This window comes from Sparus aurata, chromosome 14 (genome assembly GCF_900880675.1).
Source record: "Sparus aurata chromosome 14, fSpaAur1.1, whole genome shotgun sequence".
Classification (NCBI taxonomy): Eukaryota; Metazoa; Chordata; class Actinopteri; order Spariformes; family Sparidae; genus Sparus; species Sparus aurata.
This window is the reverse complement of record NC_044200.1, coordinates 1-22,375: the sequence shown is the minus strand read 5'-3', so window position 1 is coordinate 22,375 and position 22,375 is coordinate 1. Positions and strand designations below refer to the sequence as shown.

The window sequence follows — 22,375 nt, the reverse complement described above, 5'->3', positions numbered from 1 at the left end:
CTGAGACTTTAGTGAACTTTCCCCCATAAAACAGCCTCCGTCCCGCGAGTGAGGGAGTCAGATTGACAGGGAGGACACGGGGGAACACCTTGAATGTCATCATCATGACGTGTATCGTCACGCCTCTTTAGGAGCCGCAGCGCCAGCTTTCTGTGTGAATTCACGGCGGTTCGTCTTTAAGGCGGAGCTGCTTCGCTCTGTGTGAATCACCATCGGCGGAGAATTGGCAAACTGCGGCTGCGGCTTTTATGCATCTTCTCCTGCGTGAATGGGGCTACTGACTCAAGTGACTCACAAAACCCGGTTCAATTTAGTGAGTGACTCATAATGATTTGAATTCTTAAAAGGAACCATATTTACCAGCTCTACTAAGGAGTGACAGTAACAGATTTAGTCATTTATGGGAGATGAGCAGGGAAATAGACCAACTCCTTTTCTAGTCGATTGGACAGATGGACCCTTAACCCACCAAAGTGACAGGTACAGCCTAAGGGACTTTAAAAGAGGCCCGCGTAAGGAGAGCAGGTTAGGTGGTTCTTGGTAGATGTCCTAAGATCTAAGGCTCGATAGGATTTCTGATAGGGCAGAGGGCAAAGCATTTGGCATTACTTTGCCATAGATTTGAGAATACCAGTTTGCGGCCGAATCTGGCTCGGACGCTGGCTTGAGATCTGTTTCAATAAAGATTGATCTATCATTCTACCCAGCCTTGCCTCCACAGAATGCGTTTATCATCAAACTACACGCCAACACCTTTGAGGAAGAGAGCCCAGAAACTACACTAGCTCTACCCAATTTGAATAATATTCAAATAAAATATGTACCTGACTCAGTTTTTGACTACCTACACACATGTTTGAGGATTGTTCTGAAACCATCATAGCCCAGATTTTAAAATCCTGGCAGGAAAAGCAGCAGCTCATTCATCTGACTGAACAAGATAAAGTGGAGGAATGGGGCATGATTGGAAAACAAAAGAATGTTCAGTTGTTAGGAAGTGGTGAGATTGCTTTTTATACAGTTGGTTGAAAATGTTAAGACGAGAAATGGGGTTTAAAAAGAAGAAAAGGGGAAATGCGAGGTATACTGTGTATTTTATTTCTAAAATTATGAATTTTAAGAGGCACATTTTTCAAAAGCTCTTCCTTGTTTTAAAAAAATGCAGCCCTTATTTTATTTTTTTGGAGGCATAGACACCTTTATTTGACATGGGATAGATCAGAAAGTGGAGAGAGATAGGGGGTGTGACATGCAGTACAGGTCCTCGGGCCGGATTTGAACCAGGGTCCACTGTGTTCGTGGCATGCGCTCTAACCACTCAATTACCTGCGCGCCCAATGCAGCCCTTATTTTACTTGAAATGAGAAAAGAGCATGTATTAGTACTTATATTTATAATGACTTATTTATAATCCTCCAGGTCAATGTGAAAACTAACAATATTGTTGAAATATATATACATTTAACATTTTTTTCCCATTGTTTACGTTAATACAAGTAACTACTACTAGGCTACTTCAATACACTGTATCTGGCACTCAATCACATCAAACGTTAGCCATTTTGAACTTCTGGACCTTAGCTGGAGGAGATTTTCTCTGAGGAGACCTCCTTGAATTTTATTTGAATGAGCTCTTGTTAGAAGACTGACAGTCAAGATGTTCCAGGATATGCGAGTTAAGCATACAGCACAAAAAATAAAACAGGTGTGTCTGAAATCTATCCACACTGAAACAGATATCCAGTTCTGTGCAGTACTTTCTCGTCCAAACTGCTTGTTACAATTCTTTTTTTTCAACCAAGCACATGCTGTCCTGCACAGTCTTGGACTCTCTCCAGCAAGAGAATTACAAGTGAAGAAATATGAAACATGCAAGTAGAACGGGGGATTGTCTGCTTAATGTCACAGCACCATCAATGGTTTGTCCCAGAGCCTGTTAATACAGAATTCCAGTTTATCCAACAATGTTCTTTATTGCTTCTCCTTTATGCGCAGTAGTGTTTTGGATTTTATCACTGGATACCCAGTACAGGCATTCTTGATAACAACTTTTTAACCAGTTCATCAAAATGAAAGAAGGCAAGTGGATTTATCAAGAACTGGAAGTCAAAGGAGGAGGACAAGCATAGGCATAAGTAAATGGATGCCCCTTTATAAAAAAGCAGAACTGCACACACACACACACACTGTGATTTTGTTGAGTTGATCATATGATTTGTGTGACCGGGCAGTGCTCAGGTTGGTCTAGAAACAGCGTCTGGAACATGTGATTGTAGAAGGAGGGGTGGTAGAGGCAGGCCCGGGCACAGTCAGGGCTGAAGTTCAACTCCAGGATCTGAGGCTGCATGAACCGCTCACCTGACCCAGCATCAGAAAGTACACAAACAAGATCAACAACAAATGATTATTAGGGTGATTCCACAGAACAGAAACAAGTGTTTCCTATGCAAAGAGGTCCACAGGTGAAAGAACACAACATACCCAGATTAATTAAAATGTTTTAGCGTCATTTACTTATTGTTTACCACACCCCATTCATACAGTCACTGGTTAGGTGTAGAGATGCACCGATCAGGATTTTTGGGGCCGATCACCGATCACCGATCACCAAAAGCAGTATCTGCCGATCCCGATATTGCCGATCACCGATCACAGCGTCAAATCCATAAATTTTTCTATATTGTTGTCTTGTGTAACTTTCATATATTTAATTAATGATTCTTTTTACACAACACTGAAATTGTATTATTAAGTATACAAATTAGGGGATAAAGTATCATGAATTGACCACCGTTTTATTGCAGGCTGAGGCAATGTGCAATATTTCACACTCTAGAGACTCTCTTAGAGACAACTTGGACTCAGCTTACATAGAGTAACTGTAGCTTACTAGTGGGAATGCATGCAGCCAGGGTGGGAATTTTGTCATTTTAGGGGCAAGTCCATTTGGCCTTCACGTTTTTTTCAGGGGCACCAAGTCCACATGACAGGGCACAAAGGCCACTGAGTAAAATGTGTTGATTTACCTTTCAGACTGATACCATAACATCCTAATCTATAAGAAGACATGGATTATGTATTAAAACATCTTTTTATACCAAAATCAAGTTAAAGTTACATTAGAAAGTAGTTTTTGTTAAGTAGGGTTAGGTGATTTTTGTGACACCACACTGAATATTAGTGTTATTGAATATTTCTCCCAATAGAAATTCCCCCAAATTATTGCAAAGCACATTTTTTCCAAACAAAAAATTGTCGAATAACCAGCAGGAGACCACTGATGTGTGGAGTGATTTTGGTGACACTACACTCTGAATAATAGTGAAGTTATTGAATTTTTTGTAGTTTCTCTTTTCGGTGTTGCACTTTGTAGACGGTCCCTGCTCCCTCGTCTCACAGAGGGCTGACCATACAGACCAGAGTTAATGTCCAGATGCTCGTTTTGATGAAAATACAGTTGTAGCTCGTTGTCTATCGTAGTACGGTAGGAAGGACCCGTCGTTTGTGTTTTAACAAGGTTGCACTCATGAGTTATTGATCCGGGAAGTTCGAACCTGTGAATATATTTCCAACTTTACCGGACTAAATCCTACCACATAAGTCAGTTACGTATCATCGTTACGCTGCGCTCGCTCGCTGTGCTGTAAGTTTAGTTCTTTTGTTTTGAGACGCTGCTGCTGTTTGAGAGGCTTTCACGTGAGATCGTCGTGATGATGAGACTCCACCTGCACGAACAGCGAATTCACTGAAGTTACTGTGAGTGACTACTGTGCACTCAGGTGGCTGTAATTCAAGACTAGCTCGCTACTCTGTCCGGGCCAGGGGCACAGAGGCCACTGTGGCGCGGGGCAACGGCGGCCATGAAATTCCCTCCCTGCATGCAGTTAATGCACTGTCTTTATACTTAAACGTCATCTGATCGGCCTGATGTGATCTATTTTGAGAACTCCGATCAAAACCGATAGGGGCATTATCGGCCGTTTGCGATCGGTTGCCGATCGATCGGTGCATCTCTAGTTAGGTGTGCAGAGATGGAATGTGTGCATCTTAAGCATGCATTCTTCCCATGCATTTTCATTTCCAGAGCTCAGATGGGAAGAGGAGAAGTGAAGACAAGGGCAACAATGACTGCTTTATGCACAGACTGAAAGACGATGTCATGTGAGTTCCATGTGGCCATCTATAACAATGACAGACAATGTCGGATGCACTGTTGAACCCTGTTTTATTACATTTACGGTGCTGTCTTGATCAGACCCAACAATGCTGCCTGTTAGCTATTGGTGTATATAATGACGTATAATTATGTATAATATAATAATATGCACTGATATGGAAACTTTATTTTAGATCATAATGCAGAAAAAGATGTTTGGAGTAATTTGTAATTATTCAATTCCTAGTAAGGTTTACCATTTCAGTTAAATGATATGATAAATGATATAATTGAAGACAATAAAGCCACAAATTGCACTGCAGCCTTCAAAGAAAGGTACCTATAATCAGGCATGAAAACGGATCAGGGGTGAAAAAGGTGAGAAGGATACGACCCCTCTCGGGGGATCCGGGGCATGCTCCCCCGGAGGAAAATTTAGAATATTTCATATTTAAAACATCAATCTGATGCATTTTGAGAGAAAAATCAAGCAGAATTACAAGACAGTGTGAATGTATGATAAACTATCTAACTATACATTGTCACATTATGCTATATAAGAAATGAGACTGACAACTTCTCTCATGACATGCGCAACAGCACAACTTTGATAGCGCAATCTGCCGCAAGGAGTGTGTTTTGACAAGACCAACATGGGTTTTGAAAAAGTTGCTGTCTCTCTGCTTGGAAGAAAGGTGCTGGCAACACGTGTTGATGTTATGACCTGCACCTTCTTCCTGTGCACTTCTGTTTGATAGTGTGCCTGTAGTGCATGGCTGCCCTTGTTTGCATAGTTAATAGCTGTTTTTATACTGGGCAGCAAGCCACCAATTTGGCTGTCCTTTTTGCGGCTAGGTCTGCGGATTTAGACAGAAGGCTGCATATCGGAGGTCTGCCTTGGAGGGTCCGCCTTGGAGGGTACACCTCGGATGCTATCTAAATCCGAGACGTCGATGTGCCGGCTATTGCGTGAGATAGGCGGAGGTGTCGATGACATGCACTGATGTGCGACCCATAGCCGAGGAATTTTAAAACCAGAAAACAGCTGATCACAGCAGTCAGTCCATCACTTCATCTGCGGACGTCAAGATGAGTGACTGGAAAGCCGCTGAGATCCAGGAGATGCTAGTGTCTCCAGCTAGAGTCCTACAGAGTCTCTCTTAAGGCACTCTAGTAGCGGGGCAAGCTACTAACGGTCGCTACTGTCAAATTATTGAATGTTCGCATTTCATTCTCTGGTATACCTCCATGTCCCGTCCAAACCCCTAAAACTAGAAGCATAGCAGTAGTAAATATTTCTTAACCCCGCAAATAAACCAAACATGAAACCAATGCTCACCGTTTTGCCTTGTACTCCATTTCAGCATGAGGTCCACGGCATAGATTGCCCTTGATGATGGGTAGGGACAGATACCATAAGGTGCTGGTCGAGATGAAGCTGCCTGAAGGAGCTCCTTGAAAACTTTAAACAACTCTGCCTGTGAAAGGTAGGAATAGGAAGTACAAAAAAAACTAATTATCAAATTGGGGACCTGAATAACATACAGAAAGTAATGAGCCAATTGGTTCACATTTTTGGGTGAGACTCTGGACAATAGATGATTATCAGTCTGATTTATACCTGAATTGCTCATCTTGACATAAAGCGCTTTATTGAAAACTTCTCCCCAAAATAAAAAATAATTCATTATCTCAACATATCTTATTATCAAATAAAGGCGGGTGAAGTTTTGTAGCATTTCAAGACCTTCACAGCAAAACAGTGTTGCACCATTCTCCTCAAGAACTAGAGCATATGGAGACTTGTTTAAAATGTTAAAAAGAATAAATAAATAAATAAATAAAAACAAAAAAGCTCATCTGGCGCAATCCAAGACACCAAAATCCCAAATTGATTTGATAAGACATTATTTACACCCAGCTGAGCTTGTGCACCAACTTTAGAGAGGGTGTATGCCATTGCTTTTCGCTCATCAACTACAGTTCAAGTACAGAGTTCAGCTTAAAACGCTGTGTGGAGCCATTTCAAGTTTCTTCTCTCTTTTTTGTTTTAAAGTGTGTTTTTGTTTCAAGTCCCATCTATTTCAGTTTTGATGCTCCAGAGATGTTTTGGGGACGACTAAACTTCATCCTTCTTTACACTGAGTTGGGGGTGAGAAGAATGTGACAAAATTTTACGAGTTAAAAGGCAGATGTTACAGCCCAGAAACTAAAATTGGTTGTTTTGGTCAAAATGTAGATAAGAGTTTGCACTTACTTCCACATCCTTCCATGGATACAGTGGGTACTGCTCCTCAAACATGGGGATGAACTCATTGTAGTGCACCTGGAGACAGAGACTCAGCTTCCATTACCAGACTTCAACAAGTGTATCTAACTAATCCAACCCTTGAGTTCTTACTGATTAGGTTACTTTGGGCATTCTTGCCTTTAATGTGATAGTTAGCAGTAAGGAGACAGGAATCATAGGGAGAGAAAAAGTCAAACTCGGCACACTACTATTACTGTGGCAATCGGTATGCTAGAAAAGGTCAATTTATATTAATCATAGCAAACAAACAAACAAATATTGATTAACAAAAGTTCTAATATCCTTGTTATTTTGGCAGCTAAAAGATCTGACTATAAAAGCTGCAGTATGGCTTTTAAGATGTTTGTTAATATACTTAGGGTTCCAGGGCTTACATTAAATTGCATAATCGCCTTGGTCAAGCCGTATCATAGTGATCATGTTCCTATGACCACAGACTGCTTTTCAAGGAGAAGGTGCTAGCAGGCAAAACAATAATTAATAAAAAAAAAAAAAGTACCTGCTTAAGCTCCACACCCTCTGCATAGTTCATGACGGTGAAGTGCTTTTGGTAATCATCAAAATGGTCCAAGGAGAAAGGTCTAGAAGAAATAAAGATCAGGTCAAGGCACCAGAACATGTACACTCTCTACATAAGAATAAATACTTTATTTTTATTACAGATTGGCAGATTGCCAATGAAAAATAATCAACAAGGGATTTTGTGACTGCTGAGTTTAACAAATGTGTGCATTTTACCTGATCTACAAACAGATCTGGCTATCACAACCAATACAATTAATGTATATGCATGTATGTGTATTTATAATGCACCTGTTAGCAAAGCGCAACCAGAAGACATTGTAGGCGTAGAGACGCAGAGGCTGTACAGCGCGCAACATCAGCATGTAGCGAATGTCAAACTTCACCATTCCCACATCCTCTCTCTGGAACAGCACCGGATCTTCAATGTATTTACACACCACCTACAAAACAAGACACATATACGCACAGAGTTGGAGGGAAAAAAACAACAGGACCAATACAGGTTTGGCTACATTTACATACACACAATTAAATTCTTACCTCACCGGCATTATCGTTAACTGTTTTAGCATAAAATCACTTGCCTGCCAAAACATGCAGTTAACATGTAATGCTAATGCCGTTTTCCTCAACAGAAATATGTGGAAGGTGCACAAAGCACCCATACATTTCTGCTGTGATCTGCAAGAACTAATACACAAACCTTCATTTACTCCCACCGTCTGAGGAAGTGAAGATCAAGTGGATTAACTTGTGCTCCGTACAACAACTAGAACACTCTCATCTGTGAGCCAATACATTTTACTTCAATGCACAAAAGCAACGTCAAAAGTCGAATGCATTTTAAAACTCAAATTCAAGAATCGGCGGATGAGCTTATGAGGGACTTCATGAAGCCACTGCCTGGAAAAATACGCACATATAGTATAAGGTGCTCAGAGTCTGAGAGGAATGTAAAGCCCCCCATTCACATTTCTATATACAACCGAAAGAATATATAAACAAGAGCCGCGGAGAGAAGGTGGTTCTTTCTCACGCTTCTTTAAGTATGTGAGCAGCCTAACATCGCAGAAATTACCTCAAATTCACAGTCCAAATCAACAAGGAATCAAGAGCTCAACGGATTAACTATTTTTTATAATTAGAACCATGGTCAAAATACAAAAAAATATACAAAACTAAAAAATTGAAACCAAAAAAAAACAACCTCTTTAATGTCATTGTGAAAACAGATTCATCCCCTTTAAATTAAACAGAGGTCTAGCCAATAGATGCCATTGGTCTAACAATTAGTGAAATGGAGGTTACCTGAGTGCAGTGAATGGGTCTCAAATGATTGTACCTAACCCTTTAGACAAACAGCTGGTCTAGGACCACCTGAGCAGGAGTAAACTCGGGATCTAACACCTGTTATGGAGGTTTGGTGTAGTCAACTGAAGGCCTTAAAAGGAGTCGAACAGACGCATTTATGATGCTCTTTTTAGTTAGCTTCATATGTGCATGATCTTAGGCAAGGTAGTTTAATAGTGCGTGCTTGTGTGTTGGCACCTTTGGTGTACTCTCTCGTTGCCTGATTAAATAGTCCAGGTTGTTGGTGATGTGTGTGTCGAGTCCACGGGCCAAGTTCCAGGGCTTACAGATCCAGGTGTTGTCTTCTCCCCTAAAACACACACCGAAACATCTTACCAAGTCGAACAAATTAAATGGGGCCAATCTGACTCTGAGGCATTTCATCAGCAAAGAAAAAACTCATTTGATTTTATCTTTAACTGGTGCCCCATACACTTCAGAGTAAACAATCTACTGCTGGTTAGACCATCAACTTGTACAAAAGCAACATATTTTTGGTTATATTAAAGCACTACTCAATATAATATTGAGTGATTACTAGACAATCCTCAGATTCAAACCTTTGTTGCCTCAGCTGGTAATGCTTAATGAACTGTGGAAGCTCTGTGTGGAGGTTGAAGGTTTTTGGGAGCCAATCAGGTGACAGTCCGCCATTTACTCTGCGGGCCACAGCAGCCAGGCAGTCCTTCACAGTGATGAGGCTCTCACAGGGGAACTGGTTTAGCATCACAAGAGGTCGCTCCTCGCTCAGCTCCCTGTCAGAGAAGAAGTCATTTCTCATATCAAAGTCAAGTCTAGTCCAAAGTTCAGAAAACTGATCAATGGATCGTATCAAAAATAAATACGTCAATAGATAAAACATCATATCCTTCAAAAACTCTGTGGACTTGAAATTGAATCAGACTTGATTCACAATTTTGGGCTTGACTTTAAAGCTACTACAAGTTGTACTGGGAAAAATACAATTGGGTTTGTATGTCACAGTGGAAATCACAAGTGTGTTACTTATTGACATATTTTAAGTCACAAAACCATGTGTGAAACTCTGTTACACTCGTGTTAACCACAGACCATTTTTAAGTCACCCAACACCCATTCAAAAACCCACTGACTTTGTCATGAGGGAACAGGTAGTGCAAAAATGCTAACCTATTGCTCATGCTTACTACATTCTATTTGGACAAAAAATAAAAATAAAATACTTTCAAATCATCAAATTCAAATTTACTGGCAAGTAATTCCTGTTTTGTTTGCATCGAATTATCGAAGCTAGCCACTCTCTCCAACTCACTGATTTTGGAATCTAATTAATTCATTTTTTGTTTAAACTGGCAACTAGTGAAACTAATTAATAATAGTGGCCCTCTAGTATATGCTTTAAAAGCATTAACATCTATCCAGTCACCCACAAATTTGAGGAATTCAGGGTCCTGTAACCATTTAGGATGTAAATGCCAACTGGGGAAATTATTGTTTAATTGTGAATCTTTGTAAAATGGTGAGGTGGGGAATGATCCAACAGAACAATGCTATCATATAAACCGCTAGTTATATACCAGGAAAGTTTATTTGTAAAGCACAATTCAGACACAAGGCAACTGCTTTTAAGGCACAAAATAAATAAATAACTGCATTTCAAATACATTTAAAAACAAGTAGGAAGACATCAAGAAACAAAATTAGTTAAGAAATAGAATAGGTTTAAAAGAGACAAGACTAAAGAATAAAAGTCACAGTGCAGTCCGAAGCCTTGAAATTGCTTCAGTGAAAGGCAGTGGCAAACAGAAAGATCTTGATTTTAAAAAAGGGGGGTTGGAGCAGACCTGTACTTTTCAGGGAGTTTGTTCCAGATATGTGTTTCATAATAACTGAATGCTGCTTCTCCATGTTTAGTTCTGACTCTAGGGACTGAAAGCAGACCTGTACTATACAGCCTCACAGGTCTGGATGGTTCATAACGTGGCAGCAGATCAGACATGTATTTTGGCACAAAACCATGCAGTGCTTCATAAACCAACGGAAGGATTTTGAAATCTATTCTTTGACAGACAGGAAGTCAGTGGTATGATGCAAGAACTGGAGTGATGTGATCTACTTTTTTGTCCTTGTTAGGACTCGAGCAGCAGCATTCTGGATCAGCTGCAGCTGTCAGATGGATTTTTTTTTAGAGAGTCCTGTAAAGACACTGTTACAGCAGTCGAGTCTGCTGAAGATAAATGCATGGACAAGTTTCTTCAAATCATGCAGAGACATAAGTCCTCTTAACCTGGATATATTCTTAAGGTGACAGTAGGCTGACTTTGTAATTGTCTTAGTGTGGCTGCTGAAATTCAGGTCTGAGTCCATGATTACACTGAGGTTTCTGGCGAGTTTCCAACATTACAGACTGGAAGCTGAGCAGAGACTTTTAGTCATTCTTCCTTGGATCCAAGACACTTATTTCAGTTTTATCTTTGTTTAACATTTTGAAAATGTCAATAAATTTCACTGAGTAAGGGACACATGTAGCTTTGAGTCATCTGTTCATCCGCAACAACCTGCTGAATCTCTCATCACCTTGTAGGACAGTTGGCAGAGGGCCACTGACAAACACCACAGTATCCAGAGATCTGACTTTGCTCAACAGATCAATTACGTCTCGTTTCAATACCTCAGATTGTTGCTTCACAACATCACATGCCCCTGTGTGTAAAATGTTCAGCAACGATGATCAGAATTCTTTCTGAGATATCAGAGACCATATCGTTAGTAAATCAAAGTACTTTGGTGTTCTTCTTGCTGCAAATGCTGTTTACCTCCTTCACAGCACCATCACCCACAATAAGTGTTTGAGGCCCAGTCAGTAGCTCTCTCTGTAGCCATTTACTTTTAGATTTGTTCTCATAGCTTTCCTTGCTCTTGGAAGATCAGGTGTTTTTCAGGTTGTGGGATGGAGGGCTTGTGAGGTTTTGTTAAAGTGAAGCAAATCTGTTCTTCAGATGTATTTTTGTTATGTGGGTAGGTTTGCTCTTACTTTTTGTTATCGCTGAGGGTGCTGGACTCTGCCTGTTACTCGTTCTCCTACATCCGAAACGATTTGTCTTGAGGCTTTGTGCAAAGAGTGTTCCAGCAAGGGTTAATATTTCTGGATTTATCCTGTGCACAGTACTCCTGTTTCATTGTAACAGGCACTTGTCTGCTGTTCTGATTCCATGGAAAAGTGGTGTTGTTCCCACATGGTCCATTCACTTCCCCATGTATTTCTATCCATAGGGCTTTGGTTTCCAGCACAGCAATTTTGCTGCGTGTAGATTCTTATTTCATGATTAGAGAGGCTGCTTTCAGTTTTCAACATTTCGATGAACGCAGTATTATCGCTGCAGCAAATATCACGGCACGTTTAATCAGCAAAACTAAAAGCTATAGCTATAGCTATAAACTCTCTAAAGGAAAGGAGTTCAACCTAAAAAGAGTCCCGGGGAGTATTGATGCTTAAATGCCACTGGGTAGCGTCTCAGAATTGGAGCACTTTGCCTGTTAAATAATGTTGACTTCCAAGGATTCACGAAACACTGCTCAGATCATCAATCCCAGGCGTTGACTAGAATGGCCACCATGTAGCCGTGCCAGGTGGAATCAACCAGTCAGTGCTTTACCTGAAGTCTTTGATGTGATTGTACATCCACATGATATCAGCCTCCTCCTTATTCTCTGTCAACTGGAACCGTGGATGCTTCAGGTTGTTTGTGACTTGGGACATTTCTGAGTAAACCCTGAAAGCAAAGCACACGACAATGAAAAGATAACAAGACAGAAACAAACAAACAAAAAAACATGTGGGAAATACCTTCTCTTGCAAATGTTTTGTGATTTCTTTATCCTCATCCTTGAGTTAAGACTTGCTTTGTATGTTCATCAGGTTTTCACCATGCGAACGGTCTCAGTCTTCGAGGCATAGTGGGCTGAATGCCAAGAAACCTGGTCTGAACAAGTTCAATTTCAAATTTCTATTCACACACAGAAACAAATAAGACTAGACCAGAGGAACAGGCTGTAAAAGGATGAGTGGAAAAAATACCCTCCATTAAAGTCACTCCAAGACATAGAAGACAACGCTTTGTGTGGGAGTGCAACAGGGTTTGAGGACAGGGACACTTCCCATGGGGTACGCATCAAGACAAGAGTCAAGTCCCCAGATCACCAGCCTTTTAAAAAGGAACAGTTCAAGCAAAAATGAAATTTCCATCATCATCTTCTCACCCCCATGCTGATGGAAAGTGTCATAGGACTGTTTTTAAATGAAAAAGAAAAAATACATTACATGTCTCCATACTTCTCATCCATGTCTCCAGAAGCCATGAGATATCAGATTGATTCGACTAGATGTTAATTACATCCTTGATGGATGGTCAAGCTTGTGCACCCAGCTTAAACAGGGTGCCCACTAACGCTACAGTGAATATTTCAGCCTAAAAAAGGTTGCAGATAGTGTTTTTTCAAATCAGTTCAGGATCTCGTGGGATTTCTGAGGGTCACCCTGAGCCCTACCTACCAAACTTACCTCCAATACCACTCGACAATGCTGACTGAGAACCTTCATCAACATGTCTACAAATGGCCTATTTACTTTGATTAACAAACCAATTTAACTCTCTGAAGTCATAGAACTATATGAGCTGTAAAAACAGTCCCTCTAAGCAAGTCATTGGTTGATTTCTAAATTTCTCTGCCCATTATCATCATGACAGCAATCCAACTGTACACATTCAATAAAGGAAGTCAGCATCAGCTCAGTGATTTTTCATTTCAGATATTTCACAAAAAAAACATTACATCGTTTTAGTATTTTCTACAATAGCTGTTTATTACTTTAGATCTTCCAATGTTGTGCTGCTGAAAAGAGACACTTACTTGAGGATTTTGTCCTCAGGCACAGCGCAGGCTTGGATTTCTACAGGAAGCTGCTCCTTGTTCTCACGCGCAATGTTCTTGAGGAAACAGACAGTGAACAGTGAAGGCTAAACAGTTTCTGTTATCAGTCAAAGAGTGAAGTGAGTGCTGACAGGAGCTCTACTGCAACATTCTGGACAGTATAACATGTTGCAAGCATCAAGGAAACATGTTATTGATATATATATATATATTAGGGCTGTCAAACGATTAATTTTTTTAAATCGCGATTAAACGCATTTTGTCCATAGTTAACTCGCGATTAATCGCAAATTAATCGCAATTTTTTTGGCACATTTCTTTTTGTTCTAAATGTACCTTAATGTATTTTTTTTCATGTTCTTAATACTTTTAACAACATAAGAAAGGGCAAATATGCTTGCTTTCTGAAAATGTTAATTCAACACTTCAAATCATGCAGGAAAATAAAAGGCTCAAATGTCCCCTCACCATAAATGGGATCAAAACATGGTGATGTCTGCTTTTGGCGAGGGGGGTGCGGTGGGCTCTCTGCATCTGCCATGTGTTTGGCTTGCAAATGACATTTGAGACTCGACGTACTTCAATGGTAACTCATTTCATGTCGACAGTACGTACAGATAACTTTTGTCCTTTCGACCGAACCATCTGGCAGTGTTTTGAAAGTGAATTTGCCGTTCATAAGTCCTTTCTCCATTTCTTTTCACTTTTGCTTTTCAGTCCACCGTGTTTTCCCCGAACGCCAGCCCTGCTACTTCTTCTTCTGATTGCCTTTCTTATTCTTCTGCCACCCTCTGGATCAAGACAACATACATTATGTATATGTATGTATATATATATGTATGTATATATATATATATATATATATATATATATATATATATATATATATATATATATATATATATACCAATTAAATTGAAATGCTAAAAAGATGTTATTTTTATACACACACACATATATATACATATACATATATATATATATATATATATATATATATATATATATATATATATATAGATATATATATATATATATACACACACACACACACACATATATATATATATATACATATACACATACATATATATATATATATATATATATATATATATATATATATATATATATATATATATATATATATATATGTGTGTGTGTGTGTGTGTGTATAAAAATAACATCTTTTTAGCATTTCAATTTAATTGGTTTGTTTATGCTGAACACTTATATGGTGCTGATGTCTCCTTTCCTTCAGTGTAAGGGGTTTGGTCAACTTTGACAGGGAAACCGCTCTAAATAAGAAGTGAGAACATTTAGCAATTAATACATTCATTTGTATGGAGCTGATACAAATACGTATGTAGACAGTCGTTCCTCGTTTAAATCAAATAGAGTTGGGGGTAACGCAAACTACAAAATATCACCTTTTTTCAAAGCAGTTTGGGATCTTGAGGCAGATGAGCTGGATGGAGAATTTTGTGTATTCTATGGTTTTTTGGGTGCCCATCTACTTCAGTTGTTTAGGAGAATGCTGCAAAACTTTTTCTGCTGTTAAGCTCCTGAATTATTTGAGATTTTTTTTTTTTTTTTTTTAATATATTGAAAATTTGACAGTTTCCTGGAAATATATTAAAGAAATAACCAGCTATTTACAAAGTGCTTATCGGAGAAAAAGATGGATAATCTTATCAAATATTCAAAATAAGATGAGAGGTAATATACTTTGGGGGTCATTTTAGAGAAATTTCACATTTATTATTGGGTCATTACCACCTGCTGTAAAATGAAGTATTCCCAAAAGTGTAGGAACAACATTTATACAGTATCATTACCTGATCACCTTACAGATCATTACTTTATATGAACTTGTGTAAGTGCTGATCTGATCTGACCTGAAGTGAGCCAGTGTCAATGATACTGTATGTTTCATTTATGGGTGAGAAAAAATTAGTCAGATGAACATTCCATTCCAATGACACTTATCAGTTCAAAGCAGATTCTGTGAATGTGCTCAAGGCCATTTCTTATTCCTCCCGAGCTCTCCCTTTTCTATGAGTTGTAACCATTTCTGTACTTCTTTGTCAGACTCCCCAAATACACTCTGGTGTGCAGAACTCTGGCCTGTCAGCTGAAGATTGACTCTGTTATGCTCTATTTTTCAGTTTTCCCCCCTTCGTTGCAAAGTATATGACTTCTCCAGTAGTCAAGCACATCCTGAACAAAAGCTGGGAAACATCAAAATTAATACTTTTCTTTTAACAACTGACATAGAAAATGTTTCTGCACACAATCTTCTTGGAATAGGGAGACATGCTGTCTTCCCATACAATGAAGGTATTGTGTCTTTTGATTGTGAACACCTCCTCTGGCTGAGGCTGTCTTTCTGCATCAAGATTCCTAATCTGGTCTGTTCCCACCTGTGACAGGTGACCTCCCTCCATCAAAGTATCTGCTCTCATCTTTCTGGCTGTTATCAATTAGCAAACCTGCTTCTAGAACTTCCAGTTATTTCTTTGAACATTTCCGAGAGACAAACTACTTCTCTCAGAGGCACTTTTGTGTCTGCCAAAAAAAAAAAAGTAAATTCTCATTAAATTTCTTCTTTCTTTGCCTGCAAAGCCTGCAAATGACAGTTGAACAGGTGAAGAAATCTGTGTTGCAATATTAATAGTCCTCACCTCGTAGTATGAGTCCGGGGGCTCAGTAGTGACACCACTGACCTCTTCTAGATCAGCAGGTATCCATGGTAACAGACAGCATCTCCTCATCAGGGGGTCTGTCTCACCATATGCGTAATCTCGGGTTACTTCATCTGTGGAAATGATAAAATATACCAATTTGCTGTGTGGAAATCTCTCAGTTCCTCCTAACCCCCTTCTGTGTGCAGCTCTAAGCTCCACATCCACAATCTTTAAAAACACTTCTCTAATATGAAGTCAGGCCTGCTCAGTAACTTTCTAAAGGAGGAAATGGTAACACTTTATCATATCCATTATCAGTAAACGGTACATTTATAGTTAAATAAACAAAATTAACTATATTTCTCTGTTCAAACAATAAAATAATTCCAAAACCATTCATGAAGCAACTGTAAAGGTTGATAAACATACATTACAACTTTATAATAAACTATTATTTAATAAATGGTTTAAGAAGCATTTCATTGTTTGTTAACAGGGAATGTGGTGGATTTTCTTCTGGCATGGAGTCATCATTCAGTAGAATATATTTTACACTATTACTTGATGGATAACACTCAATGGGCCATTTATGTAAGACTTGTCTGACTGCGCTTAGACCCAACAGCGGCCTCAATTCAGAAGGAAGGGAAACAAAGTGGCGAGGATTCAGCGAAGGCACCAGAGATAACTGATCTTTGCTCAGTGCAGGTTTATTTAAAACAAAATGACTGCAGAGAAGCAAACCGAGCTGTCCAAGGCACAGCTTCCTAAAACAATACAAAGTAGCGATATCCATTGCGTCCAATTAGTGTTGCAGTCTAAATTTCTGTCCCAGCTGCATTATGACTCAAATATGAGACGTCATTTGATATGTCCTTTGTAGATGACATTTCCAAGTGAAGGTTTAGGAGAGCCAAGAGCAATTAGTGGATACAAGGGGTACATCTCATTTCTCCTATTTGTCCTTGCTTGAACTGAAAGACGTTCCGGCCCGCCATCTTGCAGCCTGTGCTAAAACTCTTATTTGTGCTCACTACTGTCGAGGAGACACGACAGTAGCCTTCACAGAAGTCTTTTTCCGGCTAACACTCCCCCTTAGTTATTGATTGGCTGCTGTAGTGGAATACTAATACTCAACTTCATGATCGATACCTGTTTTCCCACTATTAGCTTCTGTTTTTCCAATTATACCAGTGGAATGCCCAGGGTGTTTTTTTTTTTTTTTAAAGGTCCCAGGCGTCACACCCAGACGCCCTCCCTCCCTAGAGTCTAGGGTGATATCTGGTATCATTAATCTGTCCAATATCTGCATAGAGCAGGCACAGCTGTAATTGAATCACAAGGTTTTTGCTGTGCATTGTAGCGTTTAATTGGGCCTCCATGGTACTTTCCACCTGTATGTCAGAGAATAGCTGCACATTCTAACATGATCACATACATTTGAGTTCCGGATCTGGTCACTACACTGCTGCAGGGGATCACACTGTACTAAAGACAGATAACAGATGATTAAACTCAAGTGTATCACCAGGTTTTAACCAGTGTTGCTGCTGCAGCACTGGCTCCTGCCTGCCCTATCTGTTTACATGGAGTTTGCCTTTGATAAAAATCCATAATTATGCTGACGTGATTTTCCCTTACACCTGTTGAAAGAGCGAGAGTGTGGGAGGGGGTACAAGAGAGAGAGAAAGACAGCTGCCCTTTTGTGTGTGATATATTCATATCTGTGGCATTTTTTACAGACACAGACATTGAAACTGAAGCCAAAACACTGGTATGATGGTATGTCTACAGGTCATTTTCAGGTCTATTTTTGTCGAGAATCGCACACATGTCGCAGTAAAAATAGTGGAGACTCCAAAACTTGAGATGCAGTGCCGTTGCATCAGAGGAAAGGAGATTCTTAAAACATATTTCCTCATCTTCTCTCCCCCCTCGCATGGTCTCCTCACACCTCTCAACGAATCCTCAGTGGGAGGGACTAAGACGCAAGGTAAAGACACAAGTGAGGGAAACATGGGTGCAATTAGGAGATAAGGGATGTACCCAATATACCACATTCACATGGCAGTCATTTTCCTCTGATATAATGTCAGGGTGGTGAGCTAGAATTGTTATCACTTCTGCACTTCCTGATTTATCAGTGGCTGAAAAATAGTAGATAATGAACATCTGGAGGGACATCAGGCTATATTTTAAGGTAAAATAACATATTTGATAACTCAGCAGTTTCTAGTATAATCAGATGAGGACACAGTGAGTGTGTGTGTGTGTGTGTCTGTCTGTCTGTCTGTCTGTCTGTGTTCACCTCCTTCCTGCAGGTCGCGCAGAGGCCAGAGGATGGAGTAAGGCAGCTGGCCCTGGATGTGGAAAAAGGGAGCCATGCCACAGCTGGGCTGGTCAGAGTGCTGCACCTGGGAGCCAAACTCATCCATGACATACCACACTGGAACCTTCTCCTCTGCAGACTACACAAGAAAACACAAAAGGAGGAGAAGAGTGAGGTGGGGGATGACAGAGACATGGCTGATCGTGTCTTTCCTGTTATGGCCATTTTTGTGTCTAATAAATTAATTGAGCAGATGCCTTTGCCCAAACAGACTTACAGACTTAGTGCGTTTAAACTCCATCAAAAAAGAGATAGGCTGCCCATAAAGTGTGTTCAAGTGTTTGATTGTTAATTCTAGTTTTTATCATTAAGAAACTTTGGGGAAATATAACTGCCCTTTTTCATATCTGGAAGCTGAAGGAGTGTGCAGATGTCTTGCTTGACTGACAGCAGCATATGTGTCAATGTGTATTGTGTGTCAACACATACAGATAACTTAAAGCAGCCACATGTCATGTGTGAGAGGGGCTTTGGTAAGCAGGGACATGTGCAGCTGTGAGAGCACCTCAACACAGTGAGATGTGACTCTAAACAACAACCAAGTGTGGCTCATGTTACATACCCCCTGGGCAAGACTGTAGGTCTGGTTGTACTTCCACATGCGCTCCATCAGGAGCTCCACTGTGTCAGGGGCCTCACCATGGAAGTCGACCCCCATGAGCGCGGCCATTCTAGGAAGCAGGCCGGGTATCTCATTTAGAGCCTGACGGGCGTTTTCCACGCGGCACGTCCAGGCGTGATCCACCAGGAAAACACTGCAGGTGGCACAGGACAGAGAGAGAGAGATAATTTATTTCAATTATTATATATACAGTCATTGTAAAAAAAAATACGTATATCATGGCTGTCTTCAGTTGCAATGATTTCTACAGCCCCGTTGTTCTGTGATGGAATGAGTGGAACACAAACTACTCTGTCACAAAAACATTCATGACGTTCGGTTCAGTAATGAATTTATTATAAATCTTCTGAAAATGTGTCCAAATCTGCTGGCTCAAAAATATACATACAGTAACTTGAACGATCAATTTTGGTGATTATAGAAAGTTGTGTGAATCAAATTATTTAGAGTTGGTGGTTTAGGAAAAAAAAAAAAATCGATTAAAATTGTTAATTGGGTTTGTGTGAAAAAATCAGAGATGAAAGTTTTAGGCTGTATTGCCCAGCCGTACCTGCTGCTGAGAGAAAACTGGTCAGGACGGTCAACAGTCAACCAGAAACCACCTAAAAAGCAAGTCTGCAGTCTGTCCACAGTCAAGCATGTTTACATCAACATAAACTAAGAGGCAGCTGTGCAATAAAGAAGCCCTTTGCTCCAGACGCAGCACCTTCAAGCTCGACTGAAGTTTGCTGCTGATCACATGGACAAAGAAAGAAGCTTGTGGAGATAAACAATTTAGCTGTTTGGCCACAATGAGCAGCATTATATTTGTTTTAAACAGTGTTTAAAAAGCAAAACACCTACTGTCCAGCATGGTGCTGGTAGAATTGAGCTGTGGTGCTGTTTTGCTGCCAGTGGATCTGCTGCTCTAAAGACAGTAAATGGAATAATGAAAAAGGAGTATTATTCCCAAAGTCTTCAGGAAAACTTAAAATCATCATATAGAAAATTGGCTCTTGGGTGCAGTTGGGTGTTCCAACAGGACAATGATCCCAAACACACATCAAAAGTGGTAAATGAATGGATCAATCTGGCTTGAACTGAGGTTTTGGAATGGCCTTCCAGAGTCCTGACTTGAACCCCATGGAGAGCATGTGGCTTGTACTGAAGAAACAAGTCTGTGACAGGAAGCTAACAAATTTAGTTGAACTTGATTTTGTCAAGAGGAGTGGTTAAAGCTATAGCCAGAGGACTACCAGAAGCTTGTGGGTGGCTATCAAAAGTACCTAATTGAGGTGACAATGGCCAAGGGACAGTTTATCAAATATTAGAATTACTGTATGTATGTATGTATGTATGTATGTATGTTTTGAGCCAGCAGATATGGTCACATTTTAAAAAGACCTATAATAAATTAATTATTGAATCAAACTTCATGAATGGATTAGTGAAAAAGTAGTGTGTTCCATTCATTCCATTTAAGAAATAGTAGTAGTAGTAGTAGTAGAGTTGTAGAAGTCATTGGAACTGAAAACTGCCATGATATACATGTTCTTCACAAGTGGATGTAAAAAATTTGGAACACAACTGTACGAGTGTAAGACTTAGCCTTACTGTTAAACACAATTATGGACTTCCAGTATTCAATATTAAATTAATTAATTAATAATTATGGACAACATAAATCACACAAATAAACTGTGAAAAATATATAAATGAAACAATGATTTGTGAAATAATTAGTTTATAGCACTTAATTTGTATTTCAGAAAAAGTTAAACATTGGGATACCTACTGAATTACAATTCTCTGGTGCCCTCACCTGGTCGATTCAGAGGCTTGCAGCCCACTCTCCCGGGTCACCAAAACTTTCCGTCTGATCACTGCTCCAGGATTGTGCTTTTTCACCTCCTCCTCCTCCTTCTCCTCCTCCTCATTCTCTGCATTTCCCTGGTCCTCTTCCTCTGCCTGTTGGAAGTGCATGATTCCGAAAACTTCCCCAGCATCATAAATCTAGGACATAAAAAGCGTGGGAGTTTTATCTACCCGAGTTATCACCAGACTCCCTAGATCCCTATCTGATCCAGCATTCATGAGACTTCACTGGACAAGTCCGATCCATGGAGGCCGAATCACAGATCAGACTTGGGTCTCAAACCTATTTTGGCAACATAAAAATTGTAAAGCCTGGTGAAAAGTTTACTTAAATACAGATATTTAGATCATAAAATACAACCCTAATTCCACATATATTGGAGGGCTGTTAACTGAGATGCCTTTGAAATTGCAAATTAAATCATTCCCCAGGGAAACCACTTGGGTCCAAGACTATACCTTATCATAGTAAATAAAACTGCAAAAGGTTTATATGTTATTGGAAGGTAAGATTGCATTCATTGATGACAACCAACTTATTTACAGCAGATGCAGTTAACTGGGACTGGAACTAGTCTGTGTTTTCTGACAAATAACGCAAATAACGTTTCTGTCATACTAACTGTAATCACTGCTCATTACTTTCCTCGGCATACCTACATAACAAATTGTGATATGAATATAAAGGTGTTATGAGCGTCGCTGCATGCATAATGTGACACACACATCTCAGTCCTCTGATTGTTTGTGCAAGACTTATCTTTTTTCGTTTTGGGCTGAATTTCAAAATCCCTCTGGTCTGATTGTGCTCGATTCAGATCGCCTGTGCACAGCGTTGGGAGACTGACTCCTAATTAATGAGTATAAGCAGCTTGGGGCATTCCCCTCCCAGCTCATCAGGGTGGGACCATGCCCTTTAGTGAGGGCATAAGACAGGTGGGGAATGGCACCCAAGATTGACTCACTCTCATTCTGACTCACCTGCAGACCTCATCCCAATAGATTGCCAGCCAGACACGCTGGTCTGTTTAGGCCCCTATTGTGTTTATGCCTCATCCAAGTTGAGTGACCACAAAAGTCACCAGTCAACAAGGCTTGACTTTAAAAAAATGTCCTAAATTAAAAAAAAAAGTTTGTACGCTTGCTTGAGGTGGTCTTCGTCTTTTGCAAATCAGAGTCAAGGTGCAACATGTTTGATGGATGGAGATTTGCAAAATAAACTCATTTTACATGACTGATCAGCTGTTTCTGCTGTCTGGATAATCACTGCATTTCTTCATCTCCAGACCGAAGAACCACAGTAAATGGGTAGGAACAGAAATACTGAAACACTGAAAGTCAGCTCATCATGTGCAAACATATTTTTTTTTTAAAGAAAATGCTAGATCTAAAATGATCAACATTTAAAATCAAATACAGACCGTGTCATTGTATAATTAATTGTCATTTTATTTCCCCATATTTATTAAGTTTTTCAGTCCATGAACAGGTGGGCAAATGACTGAACAACGCTACAGGCCATATGCCACTTTTACGGTGGCCTGGAAAGTTCTCTGACTCGTGCGCAGTC

The 22,375-nt window shown here is 39.8% G+C and overlaps 1 protein-coding gene across 1 annotated transcript; it reads right to left on the bottom strand.

Moving 5' to 3' along the window:
* Positions 1-1,385: 1,385 nt before the first annotated feature.
* Positions 1,386-20,943, bottom strand: ttll12 (tubulin tyrosine ligase-like family, member 12; the record flags this gene model as incomplete). The annotated part of the gene is made up of 13 exons (XM_030440758.1): positions 1,386-2,358; positions 5,496-5,634; positions 6,414-6,482; positions 6,967-7,048; positions 7,281-7,432; positions 8,541-8,652; positions 8,903-9,097; positions 11,978-12,094; positions 13,233-13,309; positions 15,938-16,071; positions 18,249-18,408; positions 18,892-19,084; positions 20,753-20,943. Coding segments are annotated over 13 exons (1,773 nt in total), but the record flags the coding sequence as incomplete, so codon positions are not given.
* Positions 20,944-22,375: the final 1,432 nt, after the last annotated feature.